This window comes from Drosophila suzukii, chromosome 2R (genome assembly GCF_043229965.1).
Source record: "Drosophila suzukii chromosome 2R, CBGP_Dsuzu_IsoJpt1.0, whole genome shotgun sequence".
NCBI lineage: Eukaryota > Metazoa > Arthropoda > Insecta > Diptera > Drosophilidae > Drosophila > Drosophila suzukii.
Window position 1 is genome coordinate 1455101 of NC_092081.1, and position 25080 is coordinate 1480180.

The window sequence follows — 25080 nt, forward strand, 5'->3', positions numbered from 1 at the left end:
AACGTATACGCTAGTGGATAAACTTCCGTGTAGCTTCAACGTTTTTGTTCAAACTTTCCATATCAACGTGTTTTTGGTTCCTGATTACGGGAAAAATAGTCAAAGTTGGAGCAAGTTACGGGATCTTCGAAAATAACGGGAAAACCCGTAAAATTTTTGGTTTTTTGCTGTTTTATCAGATAATATAAGAAAAATCAAAAAATGTTTCAGACAAAAACAGATGATATTTACAAAACGAATCTTTTTTGTTATAATCATTTTTTCCGAAAACTTAATGGTTTTCGAAAAAATCTAAAAGTAATATTTTAAAAAGGAGGTGAACATTTTAAAATATTTCAATATCCCGCCATAAAAATGCCGTCAGATAGTTTCGACTAATCGATTACAGCATTTTATTAGACCCCTAACTTGTCTAATATTTTGTCCATGTTCGGAACAAGTCCGTAAGAATAATAAAATGTCAATACTTTACAACATTAGATCTTGCTAAAGGGTTCCATCAAATTGAAATGGACCCAGACTCTATTCAAAAAACTGCATTATCCACTAAGAAGGGTCACTATGAATATACCAGAATGCCCTTCGGCCTTAAAAATGCACCCGCTACATTTCAGCGTTGTATGAATAATATATTACACGACTAATAGGTACCCATTGTCTCGTATATTTAGACGATATTGTTAATCTTTAAAAAAAGTATTCGAACGTCTTCGCAGATCAAATCTCAAACTACAATTAGATAAATGTGAGCTTATGAAACGAGATACTGAATTTTTAGGTCACAGCATCTTAACTAAATATATCAGAGCAAATCCAAAAAAATTCAAGCTATTCAAGATTTTAAAATTCTAAGCTCTTCAAAACAAATAAGATCATGTTTTAGACCTTTGTGGATTTCAGCGTAAATTTATAAAAGATTTCGCAGAAATTGCCAATCAAATGACTTCTCGGAGTAACTTCGGCGACACTTCTCGAAGTCACTTCTGCGGTACTTCTGGAAGTGTCGCCGAAGTCACTTCTGGAAGTGTCGCCGAAGTTACTCCGAGAAGTGCCACCGAAGTGGCACATTTCTTCCCGACGGGAGTCACTTCCGCGATCCGAATGCGATATCGCCGAAGTAACTTCTGGAAGTGTCGCCGAAGTGTCTCCGACGGGAGTCACCTCCGCGATCCGAATGCGATATCGCCGAAGTAACTTCTAAAAGTGTCGCCGTAGTCACTTCTGGAAGTCACTCCGAAGTAACTTTACATTTGCTTGTAGAAGATATCTAGAAGAGTCTTTCCCAATTGGAAAAACTTGAATAAAAACATAGTTATACTTTCAATATTTTGCATTTATTTTGTGTATAAGGGCTTTGTCCGCTTGTATACACGGTCACTGGCATGTAGGAAATTTTGCTGATCAATGTTATTTAGGTGCAGCTCCGTCGACATATGAAATTTATTAATAACCATTTCTAAAGGAAACAGAAACAAAAATTATTTTTTGTTCAGTCAAGGTAAAAATAAACTAGAAGACATTACCTTTTACAATGAAGTATGTTGAGAATCGTTGGATCCGCAGTAACACGCCAAGTAATGTCCACAGCTAGCTTGTCCGTAAATAGCTTTAAATAATCGTACAGCTCACGATAGGCACGTAATTTCACACCCTTTGTTGAGGGGGATATTTAAATATGTTAAGCAATCAATAACATTTAGAAAAACAAATCAATATTTTTAAACGCACAAAATTGATATAAAACCCCACTGTACACAGAAAAATCGCGCAACGAAATGACGCTCGGGCGAAAAATAATAGCGTAGGTCAAAAGGAAGACCAAAAAATTTTTTTTTGGCTTGTTTTTTTCCATTTCTTTTGTTTTTGTAAAATGTGTTCAACCGCCGTTTTATCGCGCAGAAGTGTCTCAGAAGTTAATTCTTCGCGATCGCGACCCTTTTTGTTTTTGTAAAATGTGTACTATCGTCTTTCTATCGTCAAGAAGTGACTTAGAAGTTACTTCTACGCGACACGTGTATATTTTGTTTTTGTAAAATGTGTACTATCGTCTTTCTATCGCGCAGAAGTTACTAAGAAGTGACTCCTGGACGACATGCGATAGAAATATCGCCCTTTTGCTTGCAGGGATGTACATCGCTCTCACTCACTGTTTGTTTTTGTATCACCACTATTGCTGTTGCTCCGCACATGTTGAGTGAGTTGAGAAATCGAAGTTAGCTTCGAACTTGAGGTTGCATTGGCTCAGCAGAGGTTCAGGCAGAACAAATGGTGTGTCTATATAGATTCTTACTCTATGCAGGCTCTTTCTAGAAATTGATTCCTGTCTGCATAGTTGCATACTCTTTCAAAAATGTAGTTGGGATTTGGAAATTAAGTTCATTCGCCAGCGATGTAACATAAAGAAGGAAGCGTTTCCGACCCCATAAAGTATATATATTCTTGATCAGGATCACTAGCCGAGTCGATCTAGCCCTGTCCGTCCGCCCGTCCGTCCGGTTGAACGCTGAGATATCGGAAACTACAAAAGCTAGAAAGTTCGGATTTGGTACATATGTAGATTCCTGAGCTTCTTGGGCAGCGCAATTTTGTTTCAGCAGGGTGCCACGCCCACAAACCGCCCAAAACTGTGGCTCCTACAACATTCATGCTAAAATAAAAGTTTAACTGAAATGTATAAGTCTCGTCAATACCTATCGATTGACCCAAAAAAATCGCATAAATCTGTCTGAGATCGCGGGTAGGTGCTGCATATTAATCTCGCTTTGCTGCTTGCATATCTCCATTTCCCTTTGGTCCCTTTAGCTGAGTATCTGTTAGTCGAGGTACTCGACTTTAGCGTTCTTCCTTTTTTAAAAATTATTTTGTAATAAAGAACATTATTAGATAAAAATTGGAGTACTAAATCATATAGCTCCAATAGGAAGTATAACAAAATGAATGCCAAAATAATACAAAAATCGTGGTATTTCTTTATCGGCAAAACGTATACGCTAGTGGATAAACTTCCGTGTAGCTTCAACGTTTTTGTTCAAACTTTCCATATCAACGTGTTTTTGGTTCCTGATTACGGGAAAAATAGTCAAAGTTGGAGCAAGTTACGGGATCTTCGAAAATAACGGGAAAACCCGTAAAATTTTTGGTTTTTTGCTGTTTTATCAGATAATATAAGAAAAATCAAAAAATGTTTCAGACAAAAACAGATGATATTTACAAAACGAATCTTTTTTGTTATAATCATTTTTTCCGAAAACTTAATGGTTTTCGAAAAAATCTAAAAGTAATATTTTAAAAAGGAGGTGAACATTTTAAAATATTTCAATATCCCGCCATAAAAATGCCGTCAGATAGTTTCGACTAATCGATTACAGCATTTTAGGTGATGCTTCGACTTTTTTTTACGATATATCGTGTACACACATACATACTAAAGATAGTCCCTGCAAGCAAAAGGGCGATATTTCTATCGCATGTCGTCCAGGAGTCACTTCTTAGTAACTTCTGCGCGATAGAAAGACGATAGTACACATTTTACAAAAACAAAATATACACGTGTCGCGTAGAAGTAACTTCTAAGTCACTTCTGGACGATAGAAAGACGATAGTACACATTTTACAAAAACAAAAAGGGTCGCGATCGCGAAGAATTAACTTCTGAGACACTTCTGCGCGATAAAACGGCGGTTGAACACATTTTACAAAAACAAAATATACATATAACGCGTAGAAGTCACTTCTAAGTCACTTCTGGACGATAGAAAGGCGATAGCACACATTTTACAAAAACAAAAAGGGTCGGGATCGCGAAGAAGTAACTTCTGAGACACTTCTGCGCGATAGAAAGACGATAGTAAACATTTTACAAAAACAAAATATACACGTGTCGCGTAGAAGTAACTTCTAAGTCACTTCTTGACGATAGAAAGACGATAGTACACATTTTACAAAAACAAAAAGGGTCGCGATCGCGAAGAATTAACTTCTGAGACACTTCTGCGCGATAAAACGGCGGTTGAACACCTTTTACAAAAACTAAATATACATATAACGCGTAGAAGTCACTTCTAAGTCACTTCTGGACGATAGAAAGGCGATAGCACACATTTTACAAAAACAGAAAAGGGTCGGGATCGCGAAGAAGTAACTTCTGAGACACTTCTGCGCGATAGAAAGACGATAGTACACATTTTACAAAAACAAAAGAAATGGAAAAAAACAAGCCAAAAAAAATTTTTTGGTTTTCCTTTTGACCTACGCTATTATTTTTCGCCCGAGCGTCATTTCGTTGCGCGATTTTTCTGTGTACAGTGCGGTTTTGTATCAATTTTGTGCGTTTAAAAATATTGATTTGTTTTTCTAAATGTTATTGATTGCTTAACATATTTAAATATCCCCCTCAACAAAGGGTGTGAAATTACGTGCCTATCGTGAGCTGTACGATTATTTAAAGCTATTTACGGACAAGCTAGCTGTGGACATTACTTGGCGTGTTACTGCGGATCCAACGATTCTCAACATACTTCATTGTAAAAGGTAATGTCTTCTAGTTTATTTTTACCTTGACTGAACAAAAAATAATTTTTGTTTCTGTTTCCTTTAGAAATGGTTATTAATAAATTTCATATGTCGACGGAGCTGCACCTAAATAACATTGATCAGCAAAATTTCCTACATGCCAGTGACCGTGTATACAAGCGGACAAAGCCCTTATACACAAAATAAATGCAAAATATTGAAAGTATAACTATGTTTTTATTCAAGTTTTTCCAATTGGGAAAGACTCTTCTAGATATCTTCTACAAGCAAATGTAAAGTCACTTCGGAGTGACTTCCAGAAGTGACTACGGCGACACTTTTAGAAGTTACTTCGGCGATATCGCATTCGGATCGCGGAGGTGACTCCCGTCGGAGACACTTCGGCGACACTTCCAGAAGTTACTTTGGCGATATCGCATTCGGATCGCGGAAGTGACTCCCGTCGGGAAGAAATGTGCCACTTCGGCGGCACTTCTCGGAGTAACTTCGGCGACACTTCCAGAAGTACCGCAGAAGTGACTTCGAGAAGTATCTAGATAGAAGTATCTAGTATCTAGATAGGCCGCTGCCGACCACTGGTCTACATTCATCTACATTATCTACTAAATCACCGTGGGCATTAATGACAAGGTTAAATAGTAAATGAAGTAAGGTTTCTTGCTTTAACTTATTATAATAAAATTGAAATACAGTGGTGCTCATAGACTTCTGCCACTACTTTAAACTGTTTTCTTAATAACTTTTTTGAACATATCTATTTCGGCCTAACATTTTTACATTTTGCAACACTGTTATTTAAGCAGCTGATCACAGTAAAAAATTACAAGTAGGTATTCGGAGGTTCCCAAAATATTGACTAAATGTCAAAAAGGAGTATTGCGCTCTGCTCATATACTTAAGCTACCTTGAGCTAAAATCGTCAAACTTGTGTTTTTTCCGGGAACTCTGTGCTAGTTATTTTCTAAAATAAAATATTGAATACTAAATACGTTTCCCAAAACAATTTGACGGCTATGGCTAAAAATAAAAATACAAATCCGGCCGGACGAAAGCTAATATGGGAATATTACTAAAAAAAAAGCACAAGTATTCTACAAATTTGTAAGACTTTACATTTTTTGCGTGGCAAAGTCAGAAATGACATTGCATTTTATGAGAAACATGGAACCTGGGAAAATATTCCACGTGAAAAGCCCAGAAAAACCACTTTAAACGTCGATAGACAGATTGCCAAAATCAGTAAAACCGATCCGTTCTTGACTTCGACGCAAATCAGAGGTCAAATGGTGGCAGATTATGTGTCACCTCAGACCATAAGACGGCTAAATGAACTTGGTTTATATGAACGCATTGCCCAAAAAAAAAACATTGCTGTTTATTAAAAATGTTAAAAAGCGCCTTTAATTAGTCAGAGAGAATGTTCAAAAAGGTCCCAATTTTTCGAACATGATTGTTTGGAGCGACGAATCCAAGTTTAATGTCTTTGGGAGTGATGGTAAACCATATGTACGACGTCCTCCCAACAAACAATTGGACCCCAAATACACGAAGAAGACCGTTAAACAAGGTGGCGCTTCGATTATGGTCTGGAGCTGTTTCACCGCATCGGGCGTAGGTCCCCTAGTGAAGGTATAAGGCATTATGAACGTCGAAATGGACATCCTTATGAACACTTTATCTGCAGAATATGCCGATAATTTGCCACTTGTCTGAATATTTCAACAGCAGAACGACCCGAAAACACCAGCAAGATAGTCAAGTCGTGGCTTAATCAATGTTTTGCAATGGCCACCGCAGGGACCCGACTTGGACCCTATAGAGAACTTGTGGGGAATTCTTAAATAAGTCGTTGGCTAAAAAAAACCAGCAAGTTAAAACGGTTTGTGGCGAATTTCGCAAGAAGAGTGGAAGAAAATCACCCCTCAACAGTGCGCACGTCTTGTGGATTCAATGCCAAAGCGTTGCTCCGCTGTTTTTAAGCAGAAAGGTCATCCCACTCAATATTAAAGTAAATTTATTAAAAGAAAAAAGAATATTGGGCAAAGTATGTGAGCAGAACATTTTGGAGATGGTCAAAGATTTTTAAAGTTTTTCGTTGAAAATAAATTTGTATAACTTGGTTATTCTTCTATTAGAACACTGATATGTAGAACTAATGTGACACAAAAAATTGGGGATGTGAAATAAAAACTTTTCTTAATTTTCGTTTAAATGCTTGGTTGAAGTCTTGTGGCTTAAGTCTATGAGCACCACTGTACATAGCTCTGTCGCCGAATTCACTTCTGGAAGTGTCGTTGAAATGCCACATTTTTTCCCAATATTATACTCAAAAATAACATATTTGAATTCGTCAATTTTATATCACTTTATCTTTTACCTAACCAGCTGAAAACCCAGAAGCTAGGGGTAGAACAGTATTATCGGTTCATCTAAAGGCAGATTAGACTTTGTACGTAAGTCAATTCAAATTCCAACTATCTTTGATCAACTGAAATTTCTGTAACACCTCTTCAAAGGTAAAATTACGGGGGAGACTCAAAAATCGCTTAGAGCTTATTATGGTCAAAATTCTTACGAAGAATGGCAACATGATTGCAATATCCGGTGGAGACAAATCATAAATGTTTTAATTTTTTAGGTACGCGTTTTCATTTTTGAAAAGCCAAACTAAATATAAATAACCGCACGTAATTGCTTAGTGGTAATTTAACTATTTCAACCTAAAAATAACTATCAATTTTATGAATAGGGTAGCCAAAAAAAAACATTCATAACGAATGTTTGATTTTCGATCGCCTAAAACTAAAATACACCATTTTAATACGAAAAAGGAATTAATTTCCAAGGTAAAACACGTGACGCTATTGTACCAAAACCGTGTCGTGCTCCTGTACAGAATAGAAGTCCAGCGTTTTTGCATTGTTATCCAGCGGAACAACCAGATCAGGGTGCTGGGCATCAACGTAGCACAGCTGGGGAACGTTACCGCCTAATTGAAATCGCTTCATAACCAATCCTTGCAGAGTTTGCACAGTAATCATTCGCGGAACTTTTTTATCCCAAGTTTCGCCCGTCAGCTGATGCTGTATGCAAACCTTAATTAAGTTCGATCGTTTCGCTTGGCTGGGTGGTAAAAAGTCTATTGGAGAACCATACTCTGTGAAAAAACGCTTTAGTTTTGAATCACCTGGCTCAGAAGAACTTACTTTTAACAAGCAAATGATAAGTGCGATGCCTCCGGTTAAACTCACGCAACGAATCCGATCCTTGATGCGTCGCTTGCATCCAGTCCGGGGCATACTTCTTCCAAATATCGTACTCGGCACCACGTCTTTCCTCCGCTGTCACCAGGGCCTTGTTGATAAATTCTATTCCGCTAATGCTAGCAACGGCCTTGGAGACCATTTCATCAAAATTGGACTTCAGATGTGGCGTCTTGTTCAGGCGCCTCAACTGAGGAAGCTTGTCAAGCTCGTTAAAAGCATCGGCCTGGGAAGAAAATATAATATTATTATATATTATGATTCGTTGTATCAAAATGTAAAGCCGGCCTACTTCGTTCCAAATGGGATTGTAAAGAAGGTTTAACTGTTCCAGAGAGGCGAACATATTAAGCTTTTCTTGGGGATCACAGTCAGGAAGTTTTATCTCTTCGATGCCGTTCTCCATGAGATTCAACAAGCGCAACGTCGTCAAGTTGCCCAACTTCGCCACCTGGTCAAAATCTATTATATTCGTGCGGTGCAAGTCGAGCTCCTGGAGCTGCCTAAAGATCTTCTTTCGATCGACCTCGGCAAGCTGACCGAAAGAGTTCTCCTGCAGGCCCAGTGACACAATATTAGGCCAAAGCAGCGCCGTCTGCATCACGTCCTTCCATTCGGTGAAGCCGCAGTTGCGCAGATTGATGCGCTTTAGCTGCCGGAAGGCAGGCTCCAGATCAGAGATTTGGGAAGACATGGGCAGAACCAGTCGATTGGAGCTGAAAGATTAGTTAAATGACAGTGGTAGTCAACAGGGCTTTAATAGTCCCTCACTCACCTCAGGTTCAGGCTAGTCAAGGAGGGTAACTGCTGCGCGATGCTGGCCACAGTCTCCCAGTTCCAGATCAAGGTGTGGCTTACGTTCAGCGTAGTCAGCTGTGTCAGCTCCTTCAAGTACCCGGCAGCGTTCACTGGCGTCTGATCTACGCTTATCTCCGCCAGCTGCTCGAACTTGCTCTGCTTTCGAGCGATTTTGTCCATGCCCACGACCTCAAAGAGCGACGCCTGCAGACTAGCTTGTGTTTCCCGGATAAGGGACTCGTCGACGTTGCTTGAGTCGTAGTTCAGGTACCGCTCCCGGGCAGCGTCCTCCAGGGTGGCGCACGGCCCCAACTTGCCCGGCCGGATAAAACTGCCCGCCATAGGCTTCTGTGTCTGGAAATAACGCTTGCCGTCTACGATGCCGTTGTGCTTGCCCCGCATCCCGTCGTCCCACTCAATTCCTAGCCAGGTGCCCATGTGGCCGCTAACCTGAAACAAGGACCACAGGTCGGTATTATGCACAGCGATAACCTAATTCTTCAGCTTCTATACCTCTCCCACATAACGCACTGTACCATAGTTTTCGGATATCTTGATGCGTGTCCCCAGCGGATAAAACAGATGTGGCTCGTCAATAATTCCCACCATCGCTGTTGCCGTTGTATACAAGTATAGACGGCTTACACACACGCACTCGCCTTTGTGTCTGTTGCTCACAGCTGCTCCCAAATTGTGCTCGGTTTTAATTCCAGTTGATTTGTCCCAGGTTTAGATCGACATCAAAAGCAGAAAGATAAAATATTAGCACTATGTTTATATCTGCAGACTAAATTATGACTCAGAAACTATTCGTTTTATGTAGTTAATACCCTATTCACACAGAGGGGTTTTTGCTTCAACGCCCAAATTCCGCTTCCAAATAGCGTCTTCCCACAGAGGTCCATCCACCATCTACCATCCGTTGAACGGATGGTCCACAAGGTTTTACCGTTCCGAAAATTTCCCAGTTAGTTCCCCATCCAAATTTGACGGACTCTTTTATGTGATAGTAAGGCAATGTTTGTTTGGTGAAACTCTGATGTCTTCTTCTTGACAGTGGAAATTAAAACATTCACTACGAAAACGTAAACAATAATGACAGGGAAAAATCGAAAATGGAAGGCGCAGAAGCAAAAGACTTGGTTCGAGCCAGGTCAGCTGTTATCGGATGGTGGGTGGTGGATGTGCTCTGTGGGAATCGGAGTTTCACATTTAAAAATAGGAGGCGCAGAAGCAACAGGCTTGGATTGATCAGTCACAGGTCTTCAGATCAGCTGTTATCGGTTAGTAGATGGTGGCGGTGACCTGTGTGGATCGGAGTTTCACATCTGTCAAAATCCCAACCGTTTCGAACGGATGGACCATAGGGGAAGGGAGTTCAAGCGACCTCTTCCTCCACCAGAAATACACGCATAGGAAAGAGACAGTACAACTCGCTGCAGCGGAAGTTGTGACCGCACACACAAATTGATTCAGTATTTTAGTGATTTATTCTGCATTTTTTATGAGCTTTTGAGAAAGAAAAGCATTTAAATTGCAATGGCGCCGTTATAAGGAAATTGTTGTTTGTGCTGTAATTAATGTTATCTTGAAAATAAATATTTGTATGCATTTTTTATGGAAATGGCCGACCTCCAGTTTGTGTCCTTCTTGGCAAGACAGGGCACTTGTTGCACCAAAACGTACATTATTTATCAAAAAAAAATGTCATTTAAAGACGCATCCACCTCCCAAAATGATTGCTTAAAAATGGATATAGTCAAAGACCAGTACGCGAGAAAGGTTTTATAAGTTCTTAAAAGGGTCCAAACGGTTCCAAACAGTCAAAATTCTCCTGCCGCTACTATTGGTCCACAATAGTTCCTATTCATTTCACTTTGCCTGAACCGAAATCTCATTCTTGATTAATTTGCTAATAGCAATGAAATAATCACTTGGCGCTGAAAGCATATCACATGCTAACATTCAAATTGTATAAAGTTTTGCGTTGTTTTCCATTTTTTTCGGAGCAACTGAGTTTGCACTTCCTCCCTTTCGTATATGGTTTGCTTAAACCGAATACAGTAGAGTAGCCAAAATATCGATGGCACCATCGATAATATCAATTATTACTATATACCTATTCACACAGAGAGGGTTTCTGCTACAACGACCAAATTCAGCTTTAGCGATTTTTTCTTTAATAGGAAATACACGTGCTAGATAGGGACGCAAAAACGTCGATACATCTCTCTTTGCGGAAAATTGGACAGCGCACGCAAATCGATTCAGTATATCTGCGTTTGTATTTATAATTAAAAATGCATTGTGCCGTTACAGGTAAATTGTTGTTGGTGCTGGCCCACGGAGCCTTCCAAAAGCTCAGCGATACTCAGGTGAGCTAAGGAAATACCAGAAAAATAGCAGATGTAGCGAGTGAATTTCGATGAACGCCGTTAGCCGCGTCCCAATGAATAAGAAATTTAATCTGTGGCGGTGTTCGTGCAAACGCGTTATAGAAAAAATAAAATAAAAATGGAAAGAAAACCGCAAAAACGACTGCAGGATGTCAGTGCAGATAAAAAAGGACGCCTAGTCCAAGCTGTGGCCCATTACTGTGCGACTTCACCGACAGGAAGCAATACCACAATAGGGCAAATCCGCAGAATAGTTGAAGTGCTGGAGGAGATCCACTAGAGAATGCAAAGAAACATGCGGAGTGGGACTTCGCTCCCTAAATCTACATCCTGCCGGGCATGTCCTTGCAAAGAAAGTAAGTTCTGGGCAAAACAATTTGGTTACGTTTTACTAATAGAAGTATCTTTTTAGCAGAACCACCAGTAATACGGTCTCCGACGACCTCTCCATTAGGACTCCGGATACCACCACCACCAGCTACTTGGCAGCTCAAGCGGAGATGGAGGACCCGCTGGCTTCTATAGGAAGGAGGAAAATAGGGCTCACGCTAAGGAGCAGTTGGAGAAGCCATAGTCAGCCACTGCCAGGATGCTGGGCGACTTCCTGCAGCATCAGCGGATCAACCCAGTTCTTCCACTTTCTCAAGGTCCAATATGCCCATTGGGACTCGGAGCTGGACTGCGGTGGCGCGGAAAAGGATGCGAAGCATCTAAATAAAAACATTCATAGAACATTCCATTTATTTTTATTCTAATTTCCTTGTGTACCAGCAGACTTCTTTTTTTTTAATTTCTCCAATTAATTCGTTTTCCGTTTGGCAAAAAACCCAACTGCTTGACAGTAAGACCATGCTACGTGCATTGCGGGTAAACTTTGAAAACTTCTAGAAAACGACTAGTGAAACTCTTAGCCGATCTGAGTACTAGGCTTTTGGAAATAAGCCCAACCGCTTAACAGTAAGACCATGCCACAGGCATTTTTAGACTAGTGAAATTCTTAGCCAATCTGAGTACTAGACTTTAACATCAAAAAGTCTTAAAAAAAAGTGTGACAGGGCCTTAGTATTTTTTGTGTATTTATGGTATTTAGTATGGTATTAAAGATATTTAGTGACAGAATTGCTGTGGTCACTCTGACAGTCGACGAAAAGTTTTCATATAATAATAGAATAATTTGCGATATTTAAGTGATTTTGAAAAGGTTTGTATCTCAAATTCAATTGTATTTATTTCATGTTTGTCTAGCTGTCATTTACTTACTTCTTGGATACTGAACGTGCATTTCGGTGGCTGGACTACACCGTCTGCACTACAGCGAGTCAAATGGTTGGACAGGATGCCGAGCTGGTCAAGTTGGCGTCCACCACTTCGCTGGAAGTTATCTATCGAGGACACGGGGAAGACTGCCTGGCGCTGTTATAAACCTACATACATGAGTTGTCCGAACTCAGAGTGACCGACCATAACCTGCTAAGTCCTCGAAATATGTTTGTAACGGTCCTAACATATATTGAAATTAAATAATTTAAGCAAGTTTTAGGGGTTTCAATATTTATTTTAATACAAGAAACAACCAATTAAAACCAAAACTGAATATTAATATTTCAGGCATATCAATATGTTATGAAAAATTATCAGTTTGATGTTAAAAACTGTCAGTTTGATATGAATGCTTGCTTATGAGTTTGATATTGAAAAGTACCACAATTTTGTCACAAATTTGATATGCGCGCAAAAATATTAATTGGCTACACAAGGGTCCAAAATTAATGAGGACCGCCCCAATATTCCTATTAGGCTATTATCTTTTCTTGGTTGCTCGCGCCCTCAACAATTGCCATTCTCCATAATCCAATTTGCGACTGTCCGCGGTCCCAGCTAATATACAGACGGCTGAATGCACATCTGCAGATAAACCGACATATTTGTACATACATATAGATGTACATATATACACATTTGGCGTATGGTTGAATATCATATTGGGCACCCCCGGTCGAAAACAGCCGGTACAATATTTTGGCGCCTAATTAGGCGAGAGTATAAGAGTGGAAAAGCTCGGAAACGCATGCGCCGAGAGGAAGAAAGTAAAAGCTCGTCCCAAGGACAATACGAGGCAACGAAACTCAAAGCCTCAGTAGCTTGCAGCCAGCCGCCAAGCAAAAACCCCTAATTTGCATGCTTTATGCAGATATACATCAGAAATGTGATTAAGAAAGGAATGCGAATTAACAGCAAATGTGTTTTAGCCGTGGTTTTTGCTCAACAGTGTCAAAAGCGCGTCAGCAATTCGTCGCGGGAAATAAGCGAGCTGTGCACTAGACCACTTGGCATTGGCAACCAAAGGAACTATAGGTAACTACTGATGTGAAGTCGAATCGGATGTCGCACACAAACTTTTCTTTTTTATTTTTGCGCAAATGTCCAGAAACTATGAAAACAAATATGTTGTAGATTGATTAAAAAAAACTTTTTGTTGGGCTCCTTGCAAGCTGGTTTTCAGATGACTCAACAAAGATAACCGGGAAATCGACTTGTATACGTTTAATACTATAAGGAATAGGCGAATCCGGAGAGCGATTACAATATATATTCGAAAACAATGTAAATATTCCCATACCCATCAGCATAGGAAATACATACATACATTCGTACACGTGAACAATGTACATACATACCTATGTACATGGGCGTCGGGCATTTAAACTGATTTCCTAAATACAATTTTTATCTATGTATGTATGTATTATTTTCTCTTGCAATGGCAAAATTAAATCAATATGCTCCGGCATTTTTTGCCTCTCCACACTCACAGAAATTTTAAGGTAAAATCGCCCTAAAACGGGGGTTAATGCGGTTGAGTAACAAAATAAGGCAATTTTTTCTAAAAACATGCATTACGTTTGGGTCGATTTTTTCTTAAATCTAGGGCGGCTTAAAGGCAATTGCCCTTCAAATAAGAAATAATTGTTGAAATAACAGACATTTTTCTAGAATTGTTGCTCTACGTTTTGAATCAGTGGTGCCCACACAAATACAATGAAATGTAAGACTTTCAGTTCTAAAAAATCAGTTTTCATCCGTTAACCACAGAGGACACTTCGGCTGTCACGCGTGACTCACGCAGGACGCTCCATATTGACATTTGAATAGAATATCCGCTTTTTCGCTAGTGACAGCTCGTATGAAATTTTTGCGTAGTCAAACCTCATTTCACGCGTGCCTTATACGTAATTTTCGTATGGGTCACCTTGTCACCTTGAGACATGTCCTTAGTGATTTCATGTTTGACAAAACATAAAATGTCATTAACAAAAATGGTGAAAAAAAGCCTTTAAAAAAAAAAGAACTTTTTATTTGTACACACTTTTTAGAATTCTGGCTTGAAATTTGATTTTTTTTGTTTTTTTTTTACATTAAATATGTTATTTTGTTTCGCTTTTCTAAGGCACATTAGGAGGAAGAGAGATTATCGAAAACACCGAATTCCGACTCTGCGAGCAATGGTAAATAACGGTTGATTATAAGACAAAGAAAGAAAGGGGAAATCTCCAAAAATCAACATCTCTTTCTTGCCCTACCCTAAAAAGGGTCGGGATCACAAAGAAGTATCTTCTGAGACACTTCTGGGCGATAAAAAGACTATAGAAGGCATTTTACAAAAAGAAAGTTATTGGGAAAAAAACTGTCTTACAAATGACATCTAGAAGTTGAAAAGGAGACTAATAGAAAAACAAAAAACAACGCTGACGCAATAAAGGAGGGTCCCGAGAGGGTCTCCCTCTTAACTGATGGTATTATATTTCGCCCGCGCGTTATTTAGTTTTACGATTTGTCTGTGTTCAGTGTGGTTTTGTATACAATTTTTTTTGATTATTGCTTTGATGTTCTAAATGTTTAATTGTATATATGTAGATTTGATTGAATAGATTAGATTAGGTTGTATAGATCTCGGAAACTACAAACACTGGAGAGTTGGGACTAGGAATGCAGATTCCTGAGCTTCTAGCGCAGGGCAAGTTTAGCAGGGTGCCACGCCCTAAGGTTTTTATGCTAAAAAAATATTTAACTGAAATGTATTGGTCTCGTCAATACCTATCGATCGGCATTAACGCCAACAAGCCGCTCAAATCTGTGGGGCCCACAATTTTCATGCTAGAAAACAAATTTTAACTGAAATGTGAAAAAAACATGTTCATTCGTTATATATTTTTTGATTGTATACATGCAGCAATCTATCTTAGTCTTGTATGTATATTATGACGTTAAAGTTTCTTAAATGTTGGTTAAATTTTATGTATTGGCGCGCATGTGCCTGCGATTAAAGAAGTAGGAGCTGCAGGGGAGGCGGATGGGAAATGTAACAATTTTAATTATTTAATAATTTATCTTTCTGAAAAAAATTACATTTTATTTGTACATGTTCGCCAGCGGGATCGATCCCGGGTCTTCCGCGCGAAGACCAATCACACTACCTACTGAGCCAATGTCGCACTTAAGTTAAGATCGACAAACCGAGCATGGTATATATGTAAGTGTTGAGAGCAGACAAAGACATGTGAATTCAACTTGTAGAATTTTGTACCATTCGAGTTTTAGGTATCTATGAATGCATTTTTATGCAAATTATTATAAGTGTAGCCATATAATTCAAGAAGATCTTGAACACTGCGACTTTATAAATGGTCAAATTTCTATATGTATAACTTAATAAATGAATTTGACCGTTTAACAAGGTGATACGAACATTTTTCATTAAAACAAGGAAGTACCTCGACTATTATAGAACCGCTATTCAGCTAAAGGGACCAAAGGGTGATGGAGATATGCAGTCAGAAAAGCTATCTAAATATTTGGTTATGTGGGCGGCAGACAGATTTAAGCGTGACGGGCGTTAGCGAGGAAAATTTTTCTGCGGGTCAATCGATAGGTATTGACGAGACTAATACATTGTAGTTCCAATTTTTTTTCTAGCATGAAAATTGTGGGCCCCACAGATTTGAGCGGCTTGTGGGCGTTAGGGTGGGTGTAGCAAGCTTTTTTTGGTCAATCGATAGGTATTGACGAGACTAATACATTACAGTTAGAATTTGTTTTCGAGCATGAAAATTGTGGGCGCCAACGGCTTGGGCGACTTGTGGTCGTTAGAGTGGGCGTGGCAGCCTTCTGAAAGAAACTTGCACTGCGCAAGAAGCTCAGGAATCTACAAACCCCAACTTACTAGCTTTTGAAGTTTCCGAAATCTCATCGTTCATCCGGACGGACAGACGGATGACTCGGCTAGTGATCCTGATCAAGAATATATGTTCTTTTTGGGGTCGGAAACTCTTCCTTCTACCTGTTACATACTTTTCGATGAATCTAGTATACCCTTATACTCTACGAGCAACGGGTATAAACATTAATAAAGAAGGCTAGTTTTAGTAAGCCGAAGTTTCTATACCCTTGCAGGTTGATTTCGTGGGAGCACTGTATGTATAGAGCTGTCCGATTTTTAGAAAACTAAAAACTAGTTACAGAAATTTTAAGATAATGTTCCATTTTAATTTACTACCGTATAAATTAAACGAAAACGAAGTATAACGGTCTTTGTATTATTTTGGCATTTATTTTCCGATCTTTCCTATGGCAGCAGTTTGATAAAGTTGTCATATGTTTTTAAACTTTTATTCGAAACTCCTACAGAGTATTAAAAGAATGATATTCTGAAGAGTACAACTTAATATGTCAAAACACACCAAATTTATATATTTTTTTACATTTTTTAAAAACATTTTTTTTGATCATTCCTCTTGGTGCTATAGGATTTAGTGGTCCGTCCGGTACCTATCGATTGACCCAAAAAAAAAAGTTTGCGACGCCCCCTTTAACGCCCACAAACCGCCCACAAACTTCAAAAAATCGTACATGTGAACGTCGGAAACGTCTCGGAAACTATCAAAGATAGAGAATGGGAATCTCAAATTTAGATTCCCTAGTCTTGAACGCAGCGCAAGTTTGTTACGCGACTATGCCACGCCCACAAATTGCCCAAACCTGTGGCGCACACAATTTTCATGCTAGATAAGAAATTTTAACTGAAATGTATTGGTCTTTTCAATACCTATCGATTAATCCAAACAAAAATTTGCCACGGCCACTCTAACGCCCATAACTCTTAAATCGGACTACCGCCGGTAGGTGGCGCATTTCAATCTCGCTTTGCTGCTTGCATATCTCCATTTCCCTTTCGTCCCTTTAGCTGAGTAACGGGTATCCGATAGTCGAGGTACTCAACTATAGCGTTCTTCCTTCCGTTCTCCTTTTATTTTGTTTTTATCAATATCTCGTTTTTTTATTTAAATAAAAAAAAAGATTTATGTTAAGGTTCAGAAAAGCAAAGTGTTAACACTATTTAAAATATTTTATAAATAATTTTAAATAATTGAAAAATGTTTTTTTTTTAGTTAAATAAAAAAAGTTTTATGTTAAGGCTCAGAAAAGCAAAATCTTAATACTATTTAAAACAATTTATAAGAAATTTTAAAAAATTAAAAAATATTTGATGTTTTTAGCGATCTATCGATATTTTTGAATCCCTACCACAAACGTCCATAACGCTTACATCTGCCCCCACGTAACCATATATTAAAATCGCGAGTAGGTGGCGCTTTACAATCTCGCTTTGCTGCTTGTACGCCTCACTCTCCCTTTTGCTTAGGGTTAGAATCATTTAGGGTTATGGTAATTAATTTTAGAAAGGGTATTCCAACAACAATTTTGTATTTTCGTAAGTTTTCTATTTTTCAGTAAATAAATTCTAGACATAATGACATATTTTATCATTTTTAGAGCGATTCTGGTTTTTGGTAACTAACCTACATTTGAGTAACGCTTTCTTGATTAAGAGAATGTTTCCTTGACTTTAAAAATAAATTTCTAGAATTTAAAAAAAATAAATTTTATTGATTTTCAAAACAGTGGGGTAAATTTAATTTTGAGTGTACCCCTCGTGCTCATAACAATAAAAGGCATATGTCAGCGGTTGTCAGCCGACCACCTTGCTTGTTCTATTTATAGCCCTCCCTCCACCTGCACTTTGTAGGCCCTGATTTTGTGCCCTCATTATTCATAGCCTGTTTGCGGTCACGCGCCCAAAAGTGTACTTAAAATTACATACCCCAAAATGCAGTTAGCCCGATCTTTGGGTTTTGACCCTTGGCAAATGGTCAATAGACTGCTGCGGAAACTGTGAGCGCTGGCATGATTATATATTAATTTTTTTCTCTTCGCCGGCAGACCAGTGCCTGCTCAGTTTGCTTGTATATTTATCACTCAAGAACCCGTGGCAGCACTCTCGTTGTCTCTCATTTTGATGACAACGAGTTGCACTTGGCACAGAATACCTACCCACACCACATCCTATACTAGATTCGTCGGAAAGTATGTAACAGGTAGAAGGAAGCGTTTCCGAACCCATAAAATATAAACACATATTCTTGATCAGGATCACTAGCCAAGTCGATCTGACCATGTCCGTCCATCAGGAAACTATAGGAGCTAGAATGTTGAGATTTCCCTCATGCATGTGGTGCTTGATTCCACAATAATTTCAATAGGAATAATAAAGATTTTTTTGTTGTACCTAATGAAGCAATGAAATATCCTGCAATATTGGGAACTGATTTTTTAGAAAAGGAAAGATTTGTGTTAATAAAAGAAAGTAAATTAAGATTAGAAAACAAAGTAAGTAAAGACGAAAGTAAACAAAATATGGAAGAATTAATAAGACTACTATACGACAATGAAGAAAAATTACCCAACAAAAAAAATGTAAGTGGGTACTTGAATTAAAATGAAGAACATATGTCCTTAATAGAAAGTGAATGTCGAAACCTAATGGCAATTGAATTAGATAAAGAGGAAAATACATTATTTATTAACAATACTAACATACATTTAAAATATCATTTTTAGTTACAACCAATCTTTAAGCAATATTATTTAAATACTGAAATCCCTAAGAAGCCGGAAACTAAATGTCATTTAAAATTGATTCTTAATAACGAAAAGCCAAAAAATGCAAAAGAAGTTCACAGCTTTTTAGGACTCTGTTCCTAATTTAGAAAGTTTATAAAAGAATTCTCCATTAAAGCAAAACCACTTAATAATATCATTGAAAAGGATGCAAAGTTCGAGTTTGGTGAAGATAAAATTCAGTGCTTCGAAAACCTGAAGAACATGTTAATAAATGCTCCAATTCTTTCTATATACGAACCAAAACAGAACTGCATTGCGACGCCAGTTCAATTGGGTTTTGAGCAATATTAATGCAAAGAAAAGACGACAATAAAGTGCATCCAATATATTTCATCTCAAAACAAACGACAGATTACGAACGCTTGCTATAATATATGCTTTAAGAAGGTTCAAAATATACTTACAGGGAAAGAAATTCAAAATAATTACAGATTGTAATTCATTGTCCTTAACATTAGGTTAGGTTAGGGCGGCTGTCGGACTATAGTCCGACACACTTAGACCTCAATGGGTCCATTGTGATACCGCATGATCTCGATTTTTCCTTCTCTAGGGTCCCGTTTCTAGTAGTTCCAGCCTGTGTTAAGCTGATCAGCATGTCTTCCACCCGGAAGATTTAATGAAGGCACTTATGTTTTTGAGATTAATCTCCGATATTTCGGTAAGATCTTCCTCATCCCTACAGCTTCTGCAGAAATCATTTTGCGGGGCTTTTAGCCTGCCGGCATGTGCGCCAACAAGCCAGTGGCCTGTAAGAGCTCGAATTAACATGCCACACTCTGTGCGGCTGAGTTTGAGTAACTCCGAGGTTTTTTTGTTGTTTATCACAGGCCATGTCTGGTGAGAGATGCAACACTGTGGTGCGTTTTGCCAATGGGTGCTGACTAGTGTGTTGAAGTAGTTTTTTATGTTTAGCTTGCAAGTAGCCATGGGCATACCGACATTCTCCTCTCCTGGGAGGAGAGGCTTGGTGGTGCCCTGCCTAAATAATTCGTCCGCTATGCAGTTGCCTACGATGTCCCGGTGACCCGGAACCCATATTAGGCTGATAGTAAACTGATTTGCCATCTCGTGGAGAGATCAGTCTGCTATTGTACGGGAGTTGGTGTTTGTCGAGTAGATCGACTTAATAGCCGCTTCGCTGTCACTATATATGTTTAGGTGTCCTCTCTAGAGGCTAAAGTTCCCTAAACAGGTTAGTGCTTCTTTAATAGCGTGGACCTCTGCCTGAAAGACGTCAGGGAGCCTGAATGACTTCCTGATATCTAATTGTTCGGAGTATACACCCCTGCCGACGTGTCCTTCTAATTTAGAGCCATCTGTATAGAAACAGATTGCGTCCGTCGTGCCCGGTCGGCCCTGTTCCCATTCCTCTCTATCAGGAATCAGGGCCTCAAAGGGTGTGTGACTATATTCAATGGATTTGCATAGATCCGTGATCTTCGGAATCGATTTATCATGCTGGAGAATTGTAGCATGGCCATAAAATTGCGCTTTCCACTGCCCTGTGTCCCTCAGTCGAATAGCTGCCGATTTGGCCCTTTCCATGCCTGCTAAGTCCAGGCTAGGGAGGTTCAAGATCGCATTCAGCGCTTCATTCGGGGGGGTTCGAAGGGCTCCACTAATACACAAAGCCGCCATTCGCTGTACTTTGTTTAGAGGAATCAGTATGCGTTGTTTGTGCAAGGTGGTCCACTACAAAGCCACTCCGTACAGTAGGATTGGCTTGACTACCGCTGTGTATATCTAGTTAACTATTCTTTGGGACATGCCCCATCTTAGCCCGATTGCTTTTTTACAGGAGTAAAGTGCAATGGTCGCTTTTTTGGTTCTCTCTTGGTTCTTTAAGCCCCATTTGAGGCGCTTATCTAGTACTAACCCCAAGTACCTGGCGTGATCGCTAAAAGAAGATTAAAATTGTTTAAAATGGGTGGGTTAAGTTGTGGAATTTCGTACCTATTTGTAAATAGAACAAGTTCTGTTTTCGAGGGATTTACCCCGAGTCCGTTCGCTATCGTCCATTCCGATAGTATTTTAGGTTTAGCGGTCATAAGATCGCAAAGTGTTTGTGGATATTTTCCATAAAAGATGATGGCGACGTCGTCTGCGTATGCCACGACCTTACAACCTCCTCCCTTCAGAATACGCAGTAGTTTATTTTCTGCGATATTCCACAAGAGGGGTGATAGTACACCTCCTTGCGGGGTGCCTCTGTTCACTAGTCTAGTCTGTGACCACTCTGCTTATCAGCAATTTATGGATTAGCCTCACCATTGGCGGCTCAACCCCTAGTTCTGTGAGAGATTCTGTTATAGCAGTGGGGAGCACGTTATTGAAGGCTCCCTCTATATCCAGGAAGGCGATCAGTGTGTTTTCCTTGATGTTGAGTGATTTCTCAATGCTGCTTACCACCAAGTGTAGCGCCGATTCGGTTGACTTACCTTTGGTGTAAGCGTGCTGTGCTTCTGATATTTGTGTCGGGTCTACGGTGGCCCTTATGTGTAGGCTTATCATTCTTTCAAAGCTCTTAAGCAGGAATGATGTTAGGCTTATTAGCCTAAAATCCTTTGCTGTGGTGTGAGATGCCTTCCCTGCCTTGGGAATGAAAACCACCTTTGTTTCTTGCCATGCTGTTGGTAGTTCTCCTACCGCCAGGATGGATTGGAAGATTTTTTTCAACTAGTTTATGGCTATTTGTCCTGCTTGTTGGATGTGAGCCGGTGTTATCCCGTCCGGTCCCGGCGATTTGTATGGTTTGAAACTATGAATGGACCATTTCATGTTGCGGTCTGGTAGGAGTGGATCTATTTCGATTCCCTCTCCTGCTCCTCTTTCAGGAGGATGACCTGCTTGTTGGCTCCCCGGGAAGTGAGCGTCTAGGAGCAGGTCCAAGGACTCTTTACTGGAGTCTGACCATGATCCATTTGCTTTTTGAAGATAGCCCAAAGGCGCGGCTGTCTTAGAGAGTATTTTCCTGAGCCTTGCGGCATCAGTTGTTTTTTCTATGTCAGAGCAGAAGGTCTGCCATGCCGTTCGTTTTGCTCTTCTAATGGCCTTTTTGTAGGAGGTTAGTTCATACTTGTAGTTCAGCCAATTAGTGTCCTCATTTCCCGCCTTTGCTCTGTTAAAAAGGCATCTGCAGTTGGTTGTTGGGTCCACCAGGGGGGTTTTTTCCTTCCCCTTGGTTTCTCTGTGGGGCATGCCACTTTGAAGGCAGTGTTGCACGCCTCTGTGAATTTGTATACTGTTTCGTCCAGCTCCTGTGGGTTTGTGATGCTTTCTGACGGTTCCATGGGGAGGATATTTGTCAGAACTTCTTTGTACCTGTGCCAGTCGGCTCTTCTGGGGTTAGCGAAGCTGACCGGCAAGGGCGAATCAAGGGACAATACAGTTTCTATGAATCTATGGTCCGAAAAGGAGTTCTCGTCAGAGACTGCCCAGTTTTTGACTGCGCCTACGAGTGAATCTGATACCAAAGTTAGATCTATGATCGTTTGGCAAGCTTTAGTTATGAATGTAGGGACATTGCCCCTATTGCATAAGAATAGGTTCGAATTTAGAATAAAATCAAAAAGAGACTCATCTCTGTCGTTGTTGTTTGGGCAACCCCACTGGGTGTGATGGGTGTTGGCGTCACAGCCTATTACCAAACCGTTCTTGAGCTTTTCGCATTCCTCTGCCAGTCCTCTGACCAGATGCGCTCTGGAAGGTTTTCATTCTCAAAGGCAAGCGACGAATCGGTAGAGTAGCCGTCCTCCGGCCCACCAGGTGCGTCCAACTCCTGAGCAAGCACCTGCTCCGTTGGGTTGCCGGCAGAGCTGCTAGCGGCGTTGGAGTCGCCCTTATACACCTTGATGTGTATCGCACTGAACCCGAAGTTCAGCACTCCTCGAGCAGTCTCGATCGGGGCAACTGACTCCTTGTTCAGGACCAAAACCGCCTGGTTGACGTCCCCTTCATGCTCCTCCACCTTGACGACTTTCCAGTCCTTCGTGAAGAGGATGTCCTCCGGCGTCTTGATCGCTGCTGGAAGCCAGATCCTGGCTCGGGGTCTACTGGGGGCATCGCACCAGTAAAGCGCAACGATGTTCGCCCCTTCGTATACCTCGCCGAGCTTGCTCGTCGCCTGTTTATACATGTCAGCCGACCGCTGACTGTCGCAGGCCACCACCTTGACGTTGCCCTGGTACCAGCCCGCGTCCATGCAGCAGGGCGAGGTGCCTGGCTTCTCCCGTACCATGCGCAGGCAAATGAGGGAAAGGTGGGACTCCACTGCCTTCCACTTGTTTCTGGGGATCCTGCCCTCCGGATTTCCCCTGGCAATCAGGCCGAGTAGTACACAGTTCTTCGTGATTTCGGCGAAAGAGACCGATGGCTGGATCTTAGATCTCTTCGCCGATGGCTCGGGTAGTTCGAGGGATCGCTGCCTTTTCGCCTGCGTCCCTTCTGGGCTTATCCTGCCCGTAGTTTGGAAGCACCTTCCTTGCCCACTCTACCTTTTTTAGCCATTCAGGCGATGGTGTGGCAACGGTGCTCCTAGTGTGTGATCGCAGAGTCTGGGCGGCAGTCCGCCTTTCTGCGTATGTGTATTTGTTAGCACCAGCGGGTGGCCCAAGCGCCTTGGCAGTGCCTACCGCTGCTTTCGGCGCAGATGCGCACGTGGCGGAGGCGTTTGCTGCTGGCTTTCTGCCACCCATCATCCCCAGTTTGGGATGCGGCCCTTTCTGGACCGTGCTGGTATGGATGGTGGAACCAGTGATCATCTTATCCATGAGTTTTTTGAGAGTACCCGTCTCTGTGTTTTGTGTTGTGTTGTCTGTTTTCTTGATATGTCCCTGATATGTCCCTGAGCACACCGTTTGAGACTGGGCTAGTTTTTGATCCAGGCTCCCAGCCAGGCTGACTCTTGGCACGGTCCGTATTACACCGTAGTCCGGCCCGGAGTGAGATGTTGTTTGGGAGGGGAGATGGGTAGGTGTTGTGTTGGGAGTGGGTTTGTGTAAAGCAACTATTTAGATGAACAACTCGCATCGTCGGTATTGCTTCGTTGCAAAATACCCGCTGGCTGTCCGGGACTGTTTATTTACTGGGGTTTCCGTCCACGATTCCGTGTTTGACTTATCCCACCAGCTTATTCACAGTTGGCCTCGAGAGAGGTCGTCCGCTATCCGCAACCTGCGACCCGCTCGGTTGCCCCAGCTAGGCGACTTTGGAACCATCTCACAAGTTCCTCAGCCGAGGAAGAGAAATAAACACAAGAATTGCTTGAACTAGAACACTTCGACTACGATGTCGATGCTTTGAGAAGTATTTCGAATATATTGGTATTAGAAGAACAAAACCTTTCAATGTGCCAACACAAAGACAGTGCTATCCATGAAATACGTCAAAGATTAGAGAAAGAAGAAAGTAATGCGTTTGAAATGAGAAATGGTCTTTTTTATCAAAAATTTAAAGGTAATATTTTATTTTATGCCAGCAAATATGGAAAGAAATATTTTAACGCTATATCATGACAACATGGGACACAGAGGTTACGAAAAAGTATACAATGCTATAATAAGATCTTATTGGTATCCTTAATTATCTGATAAAATTAAACAACACATACATAAATGTTTAAGATGTATAACATGTTCATTCAAATGTGGGAAACGCGAAGGTTTATTACACAGTATACACAGTATACAAACCATTTGACATAGTACATATAGATCATTTCGGCCCCGTAAAAATTAAAAACGGATCAAATAAATATGTTTTACTAGCGGTTGATGGATTTTCAAAATTTGTAAAACTTTATGGAACTAAATCAACTAATTCTAAAAGTGCAACAAAATGTTTATCAAATTTCTTTACTTCTTATAGTCGTCCTAAGGTTATAGTTTCAAATCGGGGAACCGCATTCACTTCAAAAGACTTTAAAGAATTTCTGAAAACCCATAATAAAAAGCTTATAAAAGTAGTCACCGGTTCAACCAAAGCAAAGTGGAACGCATAAATAGGTGTCTCGGAACATTGTTAGCCAAACTAACAAGTGCAAGAACAGAGAAAACTTTAGACAATGTAAT

The 25080-nt window shown here is 40.3% G+C and overlaps 3 protein-coding genes across 9 annotated transcripts in view; 2 read left to right on the plus strand and 1 right to left on the minus strand.

The window, feature by feature from the left end:
* The window catches only part of LOC136116555 (uncharacterized), a 31029-nt gene extending 18505 nt beyond the window's left edge, over positions 1–12524 (plus strand). The window contains exon 4 of one of the 2 annotated variants that reach the window (XR_011603728.1): positions 10914–11396. Coding sequence is in view for 1 of the 2 variants with exons in the window: in XM_070994866.1 (XP_070850967.1) it covers positions 12236–12412 (177 nt within the window). In the remaining variant the exon portion in view is untranslated. Of the gene's footprint in view, positions 1–10913; positions 11397–12235 lie in introns of those variants that run through there. The other variant, XM_070994866.1, reaches the window with a different exon arrangement.
* Tbce (Tubulin-binding cofactor E) lies at positions 7134–9406 on the minus strand. Of its 2 annotated transcripts, none has more exons than XM_017075650.4 (5): positions 9108–9406; positions 8572–9044; positions 8089–8512; positions 7740–8022; positions 7134–7672 (listed from the first exon to the last, which is right to left on the minus strand). In XM_017075650.4, the coding sequence occupies exons 1-5, from the start codon at positions 9201–9203 to the stop codon at positions 7395–7397; spliced, it is 1554 nt and encodes a 517-aa protein (XP_016931139.1). In that variant the 5' UTR covers positions 9204–9406; the 3' UTR covers positions 7134–7394. The 2 variants fall into 2 exon arrangements, with proteins under 2 accessions (XP_016931139.1, XP_016931138.1); XM_017075649.4 differs by having other exon boundaries at positions 7134–7690; positions 9108–9401.
* Positions 12525–12720: 196 nt separating the features above from the next.
* Positions 12721–25080, plus strand: part of LOC108010722 (transmembrane protein 164) — a 63224-nt gene continuing 50864 nt past the window's right edge. For 2 of the 5 annotated variants that reach the window (XM_070994865.1, XM_036814327.3), the window contains exon 1: positions 12721–13345. The gene's annotated coding sequence lies outside the window, so the exon portion shown is untranslated. The remainder of the gene's footprint in view (positions 13346–25080) is intronic. The other 3 variants (XM_036814328.3, XM_065863242.2, XM_065863243.2) reach the window with 3 other exon arrangements.